At 35.9% G+C, this 19234-nt stretch overlaps 1 protein-coding gene across 5 annotated transcripts in view; it reads right to left on the bottom strand.

Moving 5' to 3' along the window:
- Positions 1 to 2062: 2062 nt before the first annotated feature.
- The window catches only part of SOCS5 (suppressor of cytokine signaling 5), a 58906-nt gene continuing 41734 nt past the window's right edge, over positions 2063 to 19234 (bottom strand). For all 5 annotated transcript variants that reach the window (XM_082642831.1, XM_082642832.1, XM_082642830.1 and 2 more), the window contains one exon: positions 2063 to 4499. In XM_082642831.1, the coding sequence (XP_082498957.1) occupies positions 2877 to 4487 (1611 nt within the window). In that variant the 5' untranslated portion in view covers positions 4488 to 4499 and the 3' untranslated portion in view covers positions 2063 to 2876. The remainder of the gene's footprint in view (positions 4500 to 19234) is intronic.

The following is a 19234-nucleotide window of genomic DNA, read 5'->3' as shown; positions in this document are numbered from 1 at the left end:
TAGTATATATATAGAATAAGGCCTTTACATGATTTTGAATCAGATGGCAATATTAATGTTGAAATTAATAACAGCATAAATATATATATGTATATATATGCATATGTATATAGGGAGTGTGAATGAATGAATAAGTGAATGTAAGAATGAGAATGGATATGAATCAGAGCAATCTTTCCTTGGGTTAAATTATAATTACTTCACTATGAAGTGTCTAAACTTCTAAAGAATTTCCTAGTTCTCATTAAAATGCACTTCAAAAAGACCATGAAAACACAAATTTAGTTGACAGGCTACAACAGGATTCAGAAAAAGACACAGTGAATATAGACTTAGGTGCAGTTTCATGCTGGTGATTTTTCTTTTTTAAAATGTAAGCCACTAATTGTTTAAGAAAAAATTTTAAACCAAAAGTTGCATATTAATATTAAACACGAACCAAAACATAAGTGACTTTTAGCACAGTACATACATGCTTACATAAACTCAAATATTTACACATTTAAAACAATTTCCATTTAACATGAAATTTCTGAAATACATAAAAGCATTAATACTTTCTATAAAACTACAGTTAAAACATCAATTTGCTAGAAGCATACAAAACATCAAGTGCTTTCTTGGAGTTTCAAGTTACCTCTTTAAAATAAGATCTTGCTTGCATATATAGTCTTTCTCCAATAATCAGTAAGAACTTTTTTTTCCCCAAGAGGTTTATTTTCCAGGTACATTATAAGCTCAAGAAAACGGACCCAACAATTATGCAATGTAATTATGTCATAACAACTTAATTGCACATAATGCTTTAAAGTAGGTTTGGATGAAGTTCTCAAACACTTTGGTATATGTTCTTCAGGGACTTCTATTAGAAACAACAGGAATTGTAAGTCCCTTCAATCCCCATTTTGCTTTAAAATGGACAAGTCTTTGGTTAAAGTTCTACATTTTGGGCATTTATTATTAATTAAAATGGTCCCCAAACCAATAAATGGTGCTGATGTATTATTAGTTTACAAGACTTCATTTAACTTGTTTCTGATGCAGTGAGAGGCTATAGATATTCATTTATTATAACATGTCATTGATAGTTTCAATCTTTCACTTATAAGCAGAGAAATCAATAGGTTTAGTCAGTATTTCTCTGTTCATTTTCTGTTATAATCTAAACTATACAGTAATTTGCAGTAACTATAGATACTGTTCCACAGTATATGTGGTTATGATTGGAAAGATGTATAGAATTAAATTTAGAGTTAGCTTAGTAGGAATAAGTCAGTATTAGACTGTTCAGTAATTCTGCATTAACTATAGTAGGTTGTCAGGTAATGCTTATTTAAAAACCCCAAACCATTCCATTTACAAGAGAAATTGTTGCAAATGTATAAAACAGCAGATATACAAGGAGAACACCAAACGTACTTTATTAGCACAAAAAAGCAGCCGTAACAAGGCACAGCAAGCGGAAACATACATTAGCAGTCAAAGGGTTAGTGTTGCATACAAATATAGCTTTTCTTTTTTGTGGCCTTGGCAAAAGCCACTGGGATGTAAAAGAACTTTCTGTAGCAGCAGGTAAGGAAACTAAGGAGCACTCACCAGTGGTACAGAGCACGTTAACAAAAAGACAGAAGAATGGATTCGACTACTTTAGTGCAAAATGTCCAGGACGGAACTGTAAATTCAGTCCAATACTAAGAAGCAAACACTAGAACTTGGTATTACTTCCAAAATAGCTCACTCAAGTAGTATTGCATACTATTCTAAGTGACAAAAAGGTGCTAAGTAAAGTTATTTACAGATACAATGGTTGTACAGTACCTTTTAAATCAGCAATTTAGGTTTAAGATTTTCCATTAAAAATTAAGTGCACTGAAATTCTATAACTTGTACTTAAGCAATTCAGCTATGAGAGTTTACAACAAAGAGATAAATACTGCCATCTAAATTATGAATTACAGTTTAACAATAATCTCAACAATCGGCAACCACTGTAGTATTATCTGACTTGTTTGGGTATCTTTTAGTCTCATTTTCTTCATGGTTCACAAACTCATCACGGGCATAGAAAAAGATCCAACTTTAATGAATCAGCGATTTGACTGCACATGTCAACTTAAAAAAATCACACGCAGGCCTACTTTGCAGCAGCTATTCCCAATGTGTTATGTTAAAGCACTCATTTAAAAATGAATACTTAAGGCCTTAAATAAAATTCTAAATAAAATTCTACTACCAACTTTTCATAAGTCTGAAATTTTAAGAACTACTTAGAAAACTGGTTTACTTAACAGTACCTTTTGCAGAAGAGAAAAGGAGACTGACTATAAACTATATCAACACTTAAGTGAACTGCACTATGCCCTTGTGGCCAGAAAATTGCATTTTTTTCTAAAAGGAAGGCAGTCTTTATTTTTTGGACTTCCAAAGCTTGATTTATAGTAACTACAAACATCACTACTTTTGGAAGGTTATAGAAAAATTCTTAGAAAAAATAATAATTTCAAACATTAGTCACACTGTTGAAATACTCATCCAATATTAATAATTTGTTCTTCAGTAAGAAATAGAATTCTTCATAGCAAATGCCCCAGAGTTGCTTCACTCAGTTAACTACAGCCATTAAAAACCAAACTGTCAGCTAAATCGGCAGAATGTTTTTGTAGCCTTACTGAACACCTGTAGCTGTATCCTCTGTTGTCTCAATAGGCACCACGTTTATCTGAGTAAGTAACAGCAGACTGCACCTGACAAATACTAACACTAAGCTTACATACTGTACTGAAAAAACCTGACACTGATGTGTGTGCTTGCTAGAGGTGTACTGCCCGATGCACATAAAAGCAGATCTAGTTAATGCCCTTTGGGGACAGGAGGGTTTACTTTGCCTTGACTGGTTCTCGTTCTAGCCAGCGAACTCTAACTTTTTGTTTATAATGATACTCTTTTAAAAAATCCTGTAACATTGACGGTAAAGGGAGCCCATCAATTCCATCATATGTAGTGCATCTGCAGATGACTGCACGGCAGATATACTGCAGGCTAAAAGGGAAAGTCCTATTTAGTGATATCGTAAGCAATGGTTCAAAAAACATGCAAGAACTGGGGTCTTTGTAATGTTCCAAAAGTCCTGTTACAGTGGAGGAGTGAAACACACACGGGTCGTGAGCATCAAAACTAAAGTTGTGATTCCACTGTTCAATTCGGGCATGCAGGGATCTGTTGTAGCGACGGAAGCTCACAGAGAAGAGGTAGTCCTCCTGTGCAGAGTCCCTGAGCAAAAATGTACCTTCAGGTTTCCCTTCCAGAAGGGCTTCTGCTTCGTAACGGTCCATCACTCCCCAGTAACAGGGATTACCTGTGATCTGAAGCAAATCCGGCACGAGGCAGTGTATGTAATCAATCTGTGTATGGACTTTCCAAGCTCCCTGTCTGCTAACGTGGGCATGGCTGTCTCCGGATACCTGACGTTGCTTCTGCCTCCGTGACTGCAAACACAGCGTGGTTGTGTCCTCTTCAGAGTCACAATTAGCTTGTGGAATTGCAGAATTGTCCCCATTTATTTCAGTCATTCCAGGAGCTAACTTTGGTCCCAGTTTATATAACGGGTTAACCTGTGCAGTGGCTTCAAACGTATGTATTTGTGCGTTGGGAGGGGGGTCAACCCCTTCTTCAATACTAAGCCGCCTTCTCTCTCGAAGCCTATCTTCTTCATCTTCTGTAGAAACCAAGGATGGGTCAAATGTATCAAAAAATGTTGAATGTGGGCTCACAGGGGCTGTATGCTGTTTAATCAAATGCCATTTTTGGGCCAAATCCGAGCCAGCAGGAAAAGGGCATTTCTCAAGCATTAACTCAGAAAGGTGTATTTTTCTTTTATTAGAAAAGAGGGGCTTTGACTGCTTGTTGTAAGTTCTCATGGGAAAACACAAGCCCACAGTATCCTGCAACCTCTGTCTCAGAGAGCGACTTCCTACGGCTCTGCTGGAAACGCTGTCCATGTCGTGCACAGAGCTTACACCATATCGCCTCTCTCTCCTTTGAAGTCCACTTCGAGTTCTACCAAACTTTTTATCAGAATCCAGTGAACTCTGTGTCTTTGTAGAACAGGAATGTTTCTTCTTCCCACCCCAAGGAGCATGTCGAGAGTAGGAATCTCTTCTTGCAAGTCTTGTTCCTGGGGTGACACATGAGTCATTATCCTTTTCAATGCTTATTTCAACAATCTGAGGAATTTCAGTGGCACAGTTTTGGTTTCTCCTTGAAGAATTCTTTGAAGGGCTTAACCCCAGTTGTAAGGCAACATTTTCTCTTAAGGGACTGCTTTGTTGCTGAGGAGCTGAGTCTCCTATACTGATGTTTTTGTCTTTGACAGACAAACATCTGTTGGAGTTCATATCCACATTTTCACTACGGCTTCCTCCCTCATGACTGAAGAGATTCTGACACCTGTATTTGAAGTTATTCCACATTTTCCCCACTTTATCCATTGATTATAAGACCTAAAGACAAAAACAGGAAAAGGAGAAAATAAGTTAATCAAAGTAGTGTGTAAAAACAGAAAAGGCAGTAAGTACCCACCCCCCTTCTTCTCATTGGAAATTTCAGGGGTTCTGGTCAGAAATTCACCTTACATTGCCCTGCTAAGGTGATGAGGCTCTTACAGTGTTTGGCAGCTGTAAGGCCATCAGGCCCTTCTGTGGCACCATTATTCAAGCTAGTCCTCACTATCCACTTCCTTTCAGATAGAATACTCAGAACTCAGGGGAAAGGAAACAAACCCTTACACTCTGGTTGTTTTTTTTCCTATGCATCGACCTAATTTCATTATGACATTGATTTCTGTCTCCTTTCTTGGAAAAATTCAGGTACTGCCTCAAGTATTACAAAGGGGAAGTATGTTCTGTATTGTTGAAAGGTATCTGCATTCAGCTTCTCAAAAGTGATAATCAGGGCCACATTTCTGTAATACATTAAAATTAGTTTTAAAACCTTTAAGCAGTAATCTTACCAATTTCACTTACCAACTAACTGCCGCTCTACTCATCTGGCAGTCTAAACCTTACAGATCAATCACCTGTAAAAATTCCATATCTGCCCTCCTCGCCCTATGACATAAATTTTATCCATGATTTTGAAGAAGCAGTTTGAGTATAATGGAAAATAGGAGAAAAGAAAGAGAATATAAAATTTGGGTTTAAATGGAAGATGTCTTTAAGCTTCCCAATTCTTAACCCTGGAAGAGCTTGAAAGTTACAGAGTAATAGAAAAAAAGTTATGATACTTTAGTAAATAAAAAACAAAACCAAAAAATATGCAATTTGGCATCTTTATTCTTACTCCTTTAAAAAAAATCTAAAGCAGCTTATGGCACTTTACAAGTGAGTTATTTTAAGACTACAACATGTATAGGCACACTCATTCAGTAACCTAAAAGTAAACATTAGATGAAATGGAAAAGCCTAAACTTAAAGTTCAACTAGTTTTGTCACAACATGACAGCAAGAAGTTTTTAAAAAGTGTTCTTTTTCTATTTTGCCATTTAGTAAGTATGGCACTTTTTCCTCTGAATTTTTTGTTCATGTTTACTATGTCATTATGTACTATTCTGCACAGTTTAGAATCAGTATCGGAAAACTACCTGAGTTGTTTCTTACAGTGGTGAGTCATTAGAGCTGATCCTTCCATAACTAACTAATCCTCTTTGTCAGAAATACCTGCATTTTTCAAGAAGCTGAGTAGGATCAAGAGAAATAAAGAATAAACTTTCTTAAGATGAGTTACATATCTTCCCTTTAGTTTCTTACAGAAAGGGCTCTTGGACTAACAGTGCTCTTGGACTAGTGACAATGCCAACATAGAGAATTTATGTCTACAAAATCATAAATTGTACTTTCAGATTCTTCTTTATTAAAAGCATACTGTTAAGTGGTATATATTCTAATAAAATCTATTAGATGGAACTGTTAAATCTTATTAAACTCTGTCAGAACATTCTGTCTCTTCCTCGCAAAAAAAATTTTTTTGTAAGCCTTTTTTGAGGCTTACACCATTTGAACTTAACATGCCTGTTGTTATCACTTACTGTTTTTTATATTAAGATTTCACTCATAGTCCTGTTATTTTTAGGACTAATTCCTGCTACATTCCTGTTGACTCCAAAATTTGTAGATCTACTCTTCTGATACCCTAGTCCCTTCTAGCCTGGCTTCCTTCTCATTTCTTTGAGTTGCTTTTTATTTTTACCTAATTCATACATTTATAGTTCCAAAGGTCAAATACTACTACGAGGCTTATAACAAAAAAGAGCATTGCCTGCAACATCCTCTCCATTCTTGATTCCCACTCCCAGGGAATCAAGGAAAATTACTTTGAATTCTGTTAGTTGTTTCTTGCTGCTATTTTCCTCATTGTTTCTAGATAACATGTTCATATTGCTATTGGTTGATAACATTCTATTGGGTGATGGAAATAATTACCCCCCAATTTTGAGGGCATTATTCCACTGTTCTAGTGGCTTCAACATGGCTGTTGAAAAGTCTAATATCACACCAATTCCCAGTCTTCTGTATGTGACCTGTTTTTATTTCGTGAAAAATTGTACCTCTTCTTTTTCTCCTTAGTGTGGGGCCTTTTCTGCACTCGTTGTGCCAGGCCCTTTCAGTGTCTTTTTATTCCCCCACCTTCCCTCCCTCTCTCCTGACAAGTCCTTTTCATTAGATGCTTGACAACTTAGATTCATCTTTTGATTATCATATATCTTCAAGATTGCATTTCTTTTCATTTTCTATTGGTAGATTTCTTTGGCATCACTTTCTAACAGTTCTCTTGCAGTTACAATTCTTCCTATCACAGTTTTAATTTCCAAGACCATTTTCTTGTTCTCTGAATGTTCTTTTTAAAAAAAATAGATTTATTTATTTATTTACTTTTGGCTGTGTTGGGTCTTTGTTTCTGCGTGCAGGCTTTCTCTAGTTGCGGTGAGCGGGGGCTACTCTTTGTTGCGGTGCGTGGGCTTCTCATTGTGGTGGCTTCTCTTGTTGCGGAGCACGGGCTCTAGGCGTGCGGGCTTCAGTAGTTGTGGTGCGCAGGCTCAGCAGTTGCGGCTCATGGGCTTAGTTACTCCGCAGCATGTGGGATCTTCCTGGACCAGGGCTCGAACCCGTGTCCCCTGCATTGGCAGGCAGATTCTTAACCACTGCGCCACCAGGGAAGTCCTGAATGTTCTTTTTAATAGCATCCTATTCTAGCTTCTTGGATATAATATCTCATTTCTCTACGGATACAAAGTTTTAAAATGTTTTCTTTTTTTAACATTTTAAATATTTTTATCTCTTTCTTCTTAGTACCTTATTTTTTTCTCCTTAAATCTTTAGGTCTCTGTTTTTTTACTTCAGAGCCTTCAGTGTCTGATGATGCATCACCACTGACATGCTGATCAGAAGTTCTGTCCACTTGGGGAGGTGGGGGTGAGTGGGCGGTGCTTGTCAACTGGCTTTATTACAAGGTGATGAGACAATGAGTTGGTTTTTTATTAGGGAATCCTCAGAAGCTAGCATCTGTAAACCTTGTCTCCTGGCTGCTCATCCCAGAGAGAAATGCTCCAATCTCCTGTCTGGGGCATAGACACCTGACTGCCACGTTCTGAGAACAGGGAAAAGGGAATGGTGAGGTCTTAACCTCAATATTCAGACTTTGGCTTAGTCCCTGTTTCTCAAAAGTTGGCCTTATTTTCACAAGATATCCCAATTTCAGTTACGAATAACTTCTTAGATTAAAATTCTCCAGCTCTAACCTGTTGTTTTATCCAAGGTAAAGGAACAGTCGTTTCCAGGCTGCTCAGGGTGAAGGACACATGGGAGACTGATACACAGACTTCCCACCGTTCCTGTTTTCAGCTCCACACTCCACCCTTACCTTCTGAGGTAACTGGTTCCTTGAATTTGAGCCAGCAGCATAAACCGGGTCGCTTCTTTTTAACATCAGGTTTTTAGATCAGCTTTCTCAGTTCTGCTAATTTCTACAAACCTGCTTCTATCAAAAACTTGTTGACCAGTCAGGCCTACTTCTGTCTCCTCTCACTTGCTTTCTACTTGTGATTTATGCCTTCTATTTGTTTTATTCCTTTCATTTCAGTGGGGTTCTAGGAGGGCGTAAAGATAAAATGCCAAAGTTCAATCTGACATATTTAACCAGAAAGTCCCCCTTTCACTGTTAAAGAGAGTGAATGGTCCCACATAGAAAATCCCCCACCCAGATTAATGATTTCTTCCAAACAGAGAAAGAGCAGATTTTTCTGGGATGAGGGAATCCATACAATAATGCTGGCTGTAAAACATAATCACCTGGATGTAACTGGAAAAATAGACAGCTTTTTAAACTGTACACAGGTCCCCTCCCAAGAAATTCTGATTCAACTGGCTTGGAGTTGGGCCTGGACACGGCTAGTTTTTATAAGCTCTCTGAGTGATTCTAGAGCAGTGTAAAAAAGCCACTGGCCTAGGGTAGCCTGGTCAGAGGCTCCAATGGTAGTTCTGAAAGGGACAAGTAAAAGGACACTGCTCTGTAGTGGTTGGTGGCATGTGAATAGTACTAAAGAAACTACCTACCACAATCTTATCACTGTTTCTTTTTTTTACTTTTACCATGTATACAAGAAGCCTGCAGAATCTTAGGAGGAACTGTCTAGAACAGTGCCTCTTAAATTATCTGTAGTGAAGAGCCAGTTTCTTTTTAACTTCACAGACTGATTCTTTTGTAAGATATAATAATAAATTGCTTAAAAAATGAAATGTAAAAAAAGATATATGAAATACAAGTGCCAAGTTTCTTATTAGATTGAATAGATATAAAGTAACTGTTAAATTGCTATAAAATATTTTAAATTCTTGCTTTAATTTCTATACTTAACCTGTCATAAACTGGTAACAAACTGTAGGCCGGCACCAGTTCATGGTCCATACTTTAAATAGCTCTGGTCTAGAGCTGTGCTGTCTGATATAATGTGGTTACTGAGTCCTTGAAATGTGGCTGGTGCCACATATTGAAATAACAATAGTTTGCATACAACTGGTAAAATATAGTATTAAAATTAATTTCATCTGCTTTTTGCTTTTTAAATGTGGCCACTAGAAAATTTTAAATTACATATATGGTTCAAATTATATTTCTATTGGACAGTACTGATCTAGAGAAGGGGTCAGCAGGCTATAAACCGAGAAGCAAATCTGGCCTGTGGCCTATTTCTGTATAGACTCAGCTAAGAATGGTTTTTACATTTTTAAAAGGGATTAAAAAAACAAAAACAAAAAACCCACAAAGAACATTCGACAGAGACCACATGTAGCCTACAAAGCCTAAAGTATTTTCTATCTGGCTCTTTACAGAAAAAGCTTGTTGACCTTGGTCTAGTGTATGTAAGATTATAAACCACACCACTGCAGAAACTAAAAGAGCAATATTCAAAAAGTACAGAAATCTCTCTTCTCCATGTTTATAAGATAAATTCTGTAGCTATCTAAAGATATTTCTTTGACAAGCAAATTATACCTAAAAAAATGACTGTCCATTTTAGAAAGAGACCAAACTTAAAACCACTTATTCCATATACAGTTCTTTGTAAGCTGTATAAACAAGTGGGACATGCAGAAAACATCTGTACTTGCCAGGTGACAGTAGGCAGTTTCTAACACTAAGCCTTTGGTTCAGTTTCACAGACAGAGCATGAAATTTAGTGGTTTCTCTATTCCTAATGTGGAGACTGCTGCTAGATTGCATCGTGACAAAATACCCTAATTTAAAGAAAGACTATTATGCTTCCACACCCCTTTGGGGACAGAACGTAGATTTTTCCTAAGACGGGGAATGCTATGTGGGCGGCTGTAATACTGGGAAGAAAATCACTGATAGTGATTCATAGAAGAGTCCATGTAAGAATCAGGAAGGCATTTCAACTATCTTACTATTTACAATGTCAGTTCTGAGGTTCTTTTGTTTTCTTGTTAAATTTTTGGAAATGTGTTTGGCTGAAACCCTTTGAGAACTAAATCAAAACTCTATTACTTTATGGTTTTATATAAAGTTACACAGGGCTATAAAAAAGTGTTAAATTTCAATTGTATTGACTCTAGATTGAAAGTTCATCATCTTTCACATTTCTGTACCTGCAGAGTTATCCTTAAAACTATCCAAAGCAAAGTTCTAAAAAGTCATTCCTTCCTTGAAGGACAATCATAATTTGAAATTGGTTTTATAATAATGTAGTAAGTAAAATAGCTTTTGCTGAAAAATGATACTTAACAGGATAAGCTATAAATCAGAATTATGAAATATCAGAGGTCAAATTCCATTACTACAAAAATTTACATACATTAAAAAAGTAAAGACCATAGTCAGTGGCCCTCTTAATACCAAGTAGTATCTATTACAAAATTTCCACAAAACAAAATAATTGAAATAGTTCCCAGGAGTTCATTTCAATGGGACTTGATCCACACTTTATTAGAAACAAATTAAATTCAACAAGTTTTAAGACGACATGGCATGCCACAGTGAGCAAAGAGGAAGAATGTGACCCAACTAAAATCCCTCCTCTACTGTTTAGTCTACGTAGACTACTTAAGTCATGGTAATACCTTTCCAATAGAAAGCTCTTCAGTTACAGTACAAAAACTGGGACACATGGCTGATTAAAGTATTTCTGTGCTAAAGTCAGGTACAAGAGGCAGTTTAGGAGATTCCATTTTTGATTGATATTTTGGTGACATTTCAATAATTTTTAGAAAAAATAATACAATGTTAAATACTAAAGACTGACCCAGAAATCCAGGGATGCATGGCTATCATAGCTATAGTCCCTTAAAAGAGTCTGAGAACCACTGGAGTTTTTTTAGAAAATTATTTATTTTAAAAATATTTACATACTTTACTGTGACTTGATTTAAAATATCCAACTGGATGCCTGTTTATCTTTTATACTGTTATTTAATATTATATTCAACCATATAAAATTGCTGTTTTGTGGGTAATAAATGGCGACATAATTCAACCTCAGAGTTACAGTATTGCACTATAGATAATATATCAATACAGTAGACCATGTACATGTGCACTCAAAAACTGTGGAGTCCACCGACCTACTACACTTGGAGACTTCTTCCCATCTGCTAAGTTATACTTTTACTGAGTTCACTTCCAGACCTGTTCATGCCATTTATACTTATTATTGTGATTAGGTGATTTGTTAATTAACTTAACAGAATGCGGGGGAGTAGGGAAGACTGGGTTGAATGATTTTGAAATACTCAGTAAAAGTGAGATACTTATGTTGCTGAATTAGGTACAGGCAAGAAAATAGTTTTTAAAATTGGAAAAAATATTGCAGAAATACGTAAGGATTCTAAACTCAGAATGTATCAGAAGAGTCTAAATTCTTGTTCTACTTAAAAAACCCAAACTGGAAATCTGAGATGATATATTATGGGTATGGTTTCTGAAAGATAAACAATATGGAACTGGCAGCTAATGGACCTACTCCCAAAGAAAAGGCCTTTGTCCCTCAATAAAAAGACTGACAAATGAACATGCAGTCATGTTCTTAGAGTAAGAATTTTAAGGCATGCATCCCTTTTTATGATTTCTTGCTTTATTAGACTCTGTAGAGTACTGTCACTGACTGAATCAAAGGAGAGGTCTTCCTTAATAATCATTTAATTAATTTTATAGTAGTGCCAGGTGGGGGTAGTACAAAGTCCTAATGATAACAGGGAGTCAGGGATGGTGAGCAACGAAGACTTCTCTCTGAGGAGGTGGCATTTCAAAATTTTGTCCTAAAGGATGAGTAAGAATGAATTAGGGACAGTGTTCCACAGGTAGAGGCAGCAGCATTTGCAAAGGTCCTGAAGCAGGAATAAGCATGGCATGAACAATGGCTGAAGCTAACATAGACTAGCAAGTGAAGGGAAGAGTGCCAAGATGAAGTGGAAGAGGTAGGCAGGCCTATAATCCATGGTAAGAGAATAAGAAAGGATGTTGATACTGCACAGAGACTACTACAGAGGTCCAGGTAAGAACTCGACTAGGGTGGTGATAGTGGAGATAGATTTGAAATGTTTAGAAGATAAACCTGCAGGATTAAAGATTGTCTTGAAATGGGGAATGAGGAAGAGGTGTCAAAAACGAGTTTCCGGCTTGGGCAAATGGGTGGAAAGAGATGCTATTTCAGAGACAGAAAACACAATAGATAGAGCAGTTTTGGCAAGTGAGGGGTTGAAGAGAGTTAATAAATTCAACTTAGGAAACATTGCAGTTGAGACTGTCATTGAGACATCCCAGTGAAACCTCATCAGTCTGAGTGTATATTCAAATAATGTATTACTATACAGCAGGGGTGATAAACTACTGTTACTTGCATCTATACATATGAATCTCAAAGATATAATGCTTAGAGAAAGATACGAAATTAAGATATACACACTATGAATCAATTTATCTTATAAACAGGCAAAGTCCAAAATATGTTGTTGAGATATGTATACATATATAGTAAGAATATAAAAAGCAGGTAAATGGTTACCTTTGTGGGGAGGGATATAGAATTAGTGAGAGGCACTCAGAAGGCTTCTAAAACACTGTTAATTTCCTATTTGTTTGGCTGGGTAATGGCTATATGGTTTTTACTTATTAAATGTTCTTTAGACTTCACTTACAATTTTACACATTCTTTCCTGTACACAATAAAATTTTAAAAATTATACAGCCACATTTTGACCATAATGGGAATTAATAACCAAATATTAAACAAAAAAAAAACCCACTAGGAAAGTAAAAGGCTCTCTCTTAAGTAAAAGAAGAATTCAAAACTGAAAATTAGACTATTTAGAAAATAGCATATTAATATTTGGGGGATTTTTTTTCTGTATGGCAATTTGGTGGTTTATCAAAATGTTCCATTAAAGGAGGGAACTGATATTACAATTTGACAAACCTAGCACGTGCACACTCAAGAGAAAACTATTGGCTTGCTCCATTTTAATTGCAATGTGTGAAACATTACTCTGACCAAAAGAACCCAGAGCAAAAGGTATATTCACAGGCCTATTGTGAATGTTTTGGTGTCTATATTCTATGCCTATCTACTATGAAAGTCATAACTCTTTCTGTAGGCTTGTATACCACTCAAAAATGTTCTGATATTATTATAACTAATGGATCTATATGACTAAATTTCGCTTCTTTTCTAGAATACTACTTTCAACTATATGGTCAATTAAGAATACGTTTGCTCCAATAAAGATGTTAAAAAATAAAATAAGTAAAATAAATAAAAACAATAAAATTATCAAAAAAAATAATACGTTTGAAACCACATGCTAATTTCAAGGGATGAAAGAAGTTTAAGAAGTTGTTATATTTCTTTCTTTATATTAAGGGAAATACAGTAGTACATCTTAAAAAAGAAGAAAAATGACAAATTAAGAGTAACAGTGTTATACAGACTCTACATTAATACCGCCCCCCCAAAAAAAGACAATTTAAGAGCTATTTCTTTTTCTGATTAAAAAAAAATGTATCTAAAATTTGCATCTCTGCTTCTTCAATTTTACTCACACAATTCTAATTTCCAGTGTCATACAGGAGGGCTCTCCGAACCATCAAAATCCCAGATTCTTAAACCCTGTAGTGATTCTGCCTGAACTTTGCTTAGGGCAACATAATGAAAAGGGCATAGGCAAGAGACAGTCAGTTGAGGGGGTGTGGTAGGGAGGAGGCTGAATTCCAACTTCACCACTTAAGAATGCTGTGAACTCTGATGTAGTCCTTCATATTTCTGAACCTCAGTGTGCCTCTTGATAAAATGAGGATAACAATATCTACCTCATGGGTTGGATGTGAGGATTAGAAACCATATCTATAAAGCCTTTGGCTCCCAGGAGACACTCAGAAGACAGGAACTTTTAAAATGTTACCAGTACTATCTAGCATAAAGCTTTAGCTTCTCTTTCTTTTTAAAAATAATTCTCCCTTTCATTTCTTCTAGGACATGCCACAAATGTCAGTATTTTCCTATGTACAACACATGCGGGATCGCAAGTTCTATTATTAATCATTTAAATCTCTATACTATTCCCTAGGAAACATTACAGGGATTTCAGTGTTCCTTAGCAGTTGAAGCTATAGCTCATCTACAACCTGAACTAAGCATAGCCAATCTGTGTGGTACTGGGCAAGGCCCAGGAACATAATCCTTATTCATTATTTTGCTTCAAAATTCCTTTTTAGTCTTTAACACCACCACAATTTAAATTTTACCATATAGATACTGCACACCAGGGAGGCATAAAATCCTAAGTTATGCTTCCTTTTCTATGGAGAAAGTATCTTATGTAATATACTAACAAACATACTATTCATTGAAATGTTTCTTATCTGGCCAGCATTACTGGCAGACTGTGGTGGAACACAAAGAACATGTGCTTTCGCTTCAGAGAGCCCTAAAAGCAAATTCAAGCACTCACTAGCTGTGTGAAATCTAAGCCTCAGCCTTTCCAACTAAAAACAGGTACAACTACCCCGCTCTTACAAGGGTTTTTAAGAGGATAACACGACATAAAGGTATGTACAGCTGAGTCTGTAACAGGGGCTCAAAAATGGTAGCTTCTGTTATACAACCAATCCACAGGGCAGCAGAAGCTACATGTTGGTGATAGCAGCAAAAAGCAAAACTGTTTCTACTAAGCATCATAACGGTATGTGATTAGTGCTGTCTCGGCAATGCCTGTAACGTTCCCTAGAGCACAGGGCATCAACCCCACCCCTACCCCACAACACACATGCACACAAATCTCCCTTATGGCCAAAAGGTGAACTAGAAAGAAACAGAGACCAACAAAGCAAAACAACTCTCAGCTGAGAAACCTAGTGGATCAAGCTACCACACTGGTTAGCCTTAACCCAGAAAAGAATCTCTGATTTGGGACTGCTTAACAATGAGCTCACTTTGATCCTGCTAATAATTTACAAAGTATACTCAATTACCAATGGTAAGTGAGCAGCTGTAATCTGGACCATTTCCTTCTCTTGGAAGGATAACCATTTTGTAACTCTAGTAGTTTAGTATCACAAGAAATACAAAGACTCTAAGGACTAAAATGATTTTTTTTTAAATAGTAACACTTTCCTTCTATTGTTTACCTAAGACTACTTAGAATACAGTTATCATTCCTTTACAAACTAAAGAAATATACTACTCTCTTCTACGCCAGATTATAGGCCTGAAGAAACCAGGGTCTTCAAATAATTTGACAGCTTGTAATGAATCCAAGAAAGAAAGAAAGAAAGAAAGAAAAAAAAAACCATAATCAGGACAACTTCCTTTGTTTTTTAATCTAGATCCTCAAACTGGCCTAAGTAAAAAGAAATTTTAAACATCTTGAAATTAGTCTATGCTTTAGAAAGATATTTGGGAGGAGTACTGGGAGAGGTAAAGACAAACAGGATACCTTTTAACCATTTAAGAAAACTAATTCCAAGAGAAGCACTCTAACCAAAATTATAGACCAGAAATTCCAAGCAGTATACCCCAGTTTTATGTTATGTATTTTATTTTTTAAAAATAAGACAATGAGGGACTTCCCTGGTGGTCCAGTGGTTAAGAATCCGCCTTCCAATGCAGGGGACGCAGGTTCGAGCCCTGGTCCGGGAAGCTCCCACATGCCGTGGGGCAACTAAGCGTGTGTGCTCTAAAGCCCACACCACAGCTAGAGTAAAGCCCACACGCCACAACGAAGATCCCGCGTGCCACAACTAAGACCCGACGCAGCCAAATAAATAAATAAATAAATAAATAAATTTAAAAAGTCAACTACCCTTTAAAAAAAAATAGGACAATCAAAAAACCTTTAGTTTGTTAACAGAAATGAAATAAAACCTCACCTATCAAAAGTTGAAAAACAGGTAATCTGAAAAGATGATAAAAATATGTATTCATTTTAACATTTACTGATACTACATGCAGAAGTGCTTAGCAGTTTGGAAACTGCAAATGAGAAAAGGGCAGTGGGGGGCAGGGGCTTTAGAGAGAAGAGAAGTGCTTTGAGCCAGTACACAGACCAGAGCAAAAGACTAAAAAACCTTAGAAAACATAATAGCCTGGGGTCACAAACTACAGGGATAAACGATGTAAGACATTAAAAAAGGAGCAAACATTTAAAAGGAACCATAATGAAGAACTTCAAGCCAATAAATTAAAAAGCTTTTTAAAAAGGGATGGCTAGATTTTCAGAAAAACATAAAACTTCAAAACTGACTAAAAAACAAATGAAAAAGCAAAGCCCATAACTCTAAAAGATTTTGAATCAGTAATTTAAAATCTCTGCATAAGAAAAGCACCAACCCAGGCAACCCTGACTTCTGTTCCAGGCAAAAGTCAATCTGTCTAACAACTATGATTTCTAATCACTTGTGGCCAGAGCAAGAGGTTAGGGTCAAAAGAGAAGCGAGAGCCAGCACAGTAAGGCAAGAAAAAAAAAATGCAAAACTGATAGGAAAGGAAGAAACAAAACTACCCATTTTCAGATGACATGATTGTCCACATAGAAAACCCTAAGGAATCTTAAAAAAAATAAAAAAATAAAAAGGAAAAGAAAACCCAGCAGGGTTACAGGATACAAGATCTATATGCTAAAAACAGACATATGGAAACTGAAATTAAAATGGATGCAACAAAGAACATGACCTAAAAGGGTAAGGAAACAGGCTGATGGGACATTTCTTTAAAATAATGCCTTTAGCCAAAGCCCTAACTTCTGTATGTTCCAGAAGGATGAGGAGATTCAAACTGCAGGGGGAGAAATATGCTAGATATCCTAGAGTTACCACTGCCTTTATACTTCCCAGAGGCAGTGGTGAACTGGAAAAATGGGGTCTACAGTCCACTCCAGAGCCCTATCAGGTCCTCCCCTCCTCTCTCTCTCCACTGCCCTTCTCCCAGGTTCAGTCTTCATCGTCATTTGCATGTATTACTTGAAACAGCTGTTTAAATAGTGCACCTTCCTCCACTCTCACTCCCCTCTAGAACATCTGCCATAAAATTGATCCCAGAATTTCAAGCAGCTAAGAAAAGTCAAGGGACTCGATGTCTGGCTGCTTCCTCTACATCTTAAGAACTCAGCACAAAAGGAGCAACAAAACAACAGTTATCAGTATTATAATTTAGGAATGTAAAGATACAGCTAAAATCATCTCACCTGGAAAAATAACATAACCAATGGGTTGTTTTTAATGTATATAAAGAGTCTTTCTCTAAAAAGGAGAATTCTGAGTGGTCACTCTTCAATCCTTCTGAAGATTAAAAACAAAGAAACTCTTAGAAAAAAACTAATATTTCAAATAGTTAAAAATGTAAATAAACAACCAAAAGAGAGTTGTGAGGAGTCTTTCATGGGAGATGTTAAAGAGGATAAGCAACCCTCTGTCTCTAGCAAGCCCAGGTAGTCCTTCCTCTACAAGCAACTGAATTAACTAACCTCAACGATCTGTGACTTTTTTAAATATTAGAATTTAAAATATAAGCATAGCATTCCACAACTAGACTCAAGTTATTTCAGGTCTAGCGGTAGCACATCAGATACAACTCTGATTCCTAATCATACTACTGTCTGATTAAAGTACAATCCCCTAACGTCCAACATACTGAGTTATCTAGATAGTCTTGAACTCTCTAGCTAGTCATGTTCCAGTCAGGTGCTGATTTAATGTTCAATATAAACACTGCAAGTTTAGTGTCAGCTGCAAAAAAAAAAAAAAAAAAAAAAAAAAAAATTAATAAAAGCAATACTGTTCTGTCAACACAAACTTTCCCCTTCCTGTTTTCCCTTAAAAAAACCTTCCTACACAGTTTAAGATATATTTACTTCCCTTACACACAGCTTAAAAATGAGGGTTATTTCACAGATAAAGTAAGTTTAAATAGTTTCAAAGATGAATTGAGCAGCTTAAAGTACACTTAATTCTCAATATTCTTTGATAATGAAGGAAGCAGTACTTCATGAAAAACAAAAAATTCTTAGACATTCTGTCAGATCTGAAATGAAGTAAGATTTACTATTTACTTAAACTGTTCACATTATAACTGTTTAAAGTGTAGCAAGTAAAAATTGTAATTGATTGCAGGTAGTTCTGGAAACCCACTTATATAATTCTCCACCTTCTCAAATAATAGGCTAATTCTCACAATAAAATGTCAAACTTTCCAGTTAAACACTTGGACCTAATGTGTATGAATCATTCCACAATTGCTGTTTCTAACCAGAGATCACAAATATACATGAATCAAAATCTGATTTTTAAAAATCTCAACTATTATGTTGAAAGAGCTAGTTTAAGAAATATCTAACCAGAGATTGTCTAAGCTCTACCCCTTATCAAATTACTTCACCAGAAAGACATATATGGTTTGTATTATTTTGACTGCCTGCAGACATAGTACTTTACCATAATTAGAACTTAATATTATGCCCTTAACTTTTATTAAGAGTTTATAAAATAAACTGCCTTGTATTATTCTATGTTCTATAAAAATGGTATCAAGACATCATTCCTCACATAAACACCCACACAAAAAATTCATCTTTGACTTTACTGCCAAGATTTCTCTTTTAAGAAAACTGATATGTTTCCTTTAAGCAGACAATGAGAAACATGTAACTCATTGTTCCTCCTCCTTTCTGCTATTACTAACAGGAAACCCAAATGGAAGGCCTTAGTTTATAAATTTCTGACAGACTTTCAGATATCCCTTGCATGCCCCTGCATAAGTCTAAATCAATTATCATCATATTAAATGTCCAAGTGTAGGTTTATTGTTAATTAATTTTTTTCCTTCTTTTTGGAAGTAGATGGGAGTAAAAATAAAGTTAACAGATTTTCTGAAACTAGAAAACTCTATACATCTGGATCTAAGAGTTTGTAATCTCAAATGTTCCAATATTAGAAGAATGGGTGAGCATTTCAATGAATTGTAAAAACAGACTCAACATAAATAAAGAAGTAAATATAAGAAACCATTTAACCTCTCAAAGAAGAGGTGGGAAAGTCTATTTAAACAAAATGCTGAAGAAAGAGACCAAAATGAAATTATCAAAATACTTAATGACTGAACATTTTAAACTTTTACATGTCAAAAAATGCCATAAACAAAATTAAAGGACAAGTGATAAGCTGGAAAAAATTTTCAACA

Source organism: Mesoplodon mirus (genome assembly GCF_964341445.2).
Source record: "Mesoplodon mirus genome assembly, chromosome: 14".
Lineage (NCBI taxonomy): Eukaryota > Metazoa > Chordata > Mammalia > Artiodactyla > Ziphiidae > Mesoplodon > Mesoplodon mirus.
Note: the sequence above shows the minus strand (reverse complement) of the source record. Positions and strands in the feature narration are given on the sequence as shown.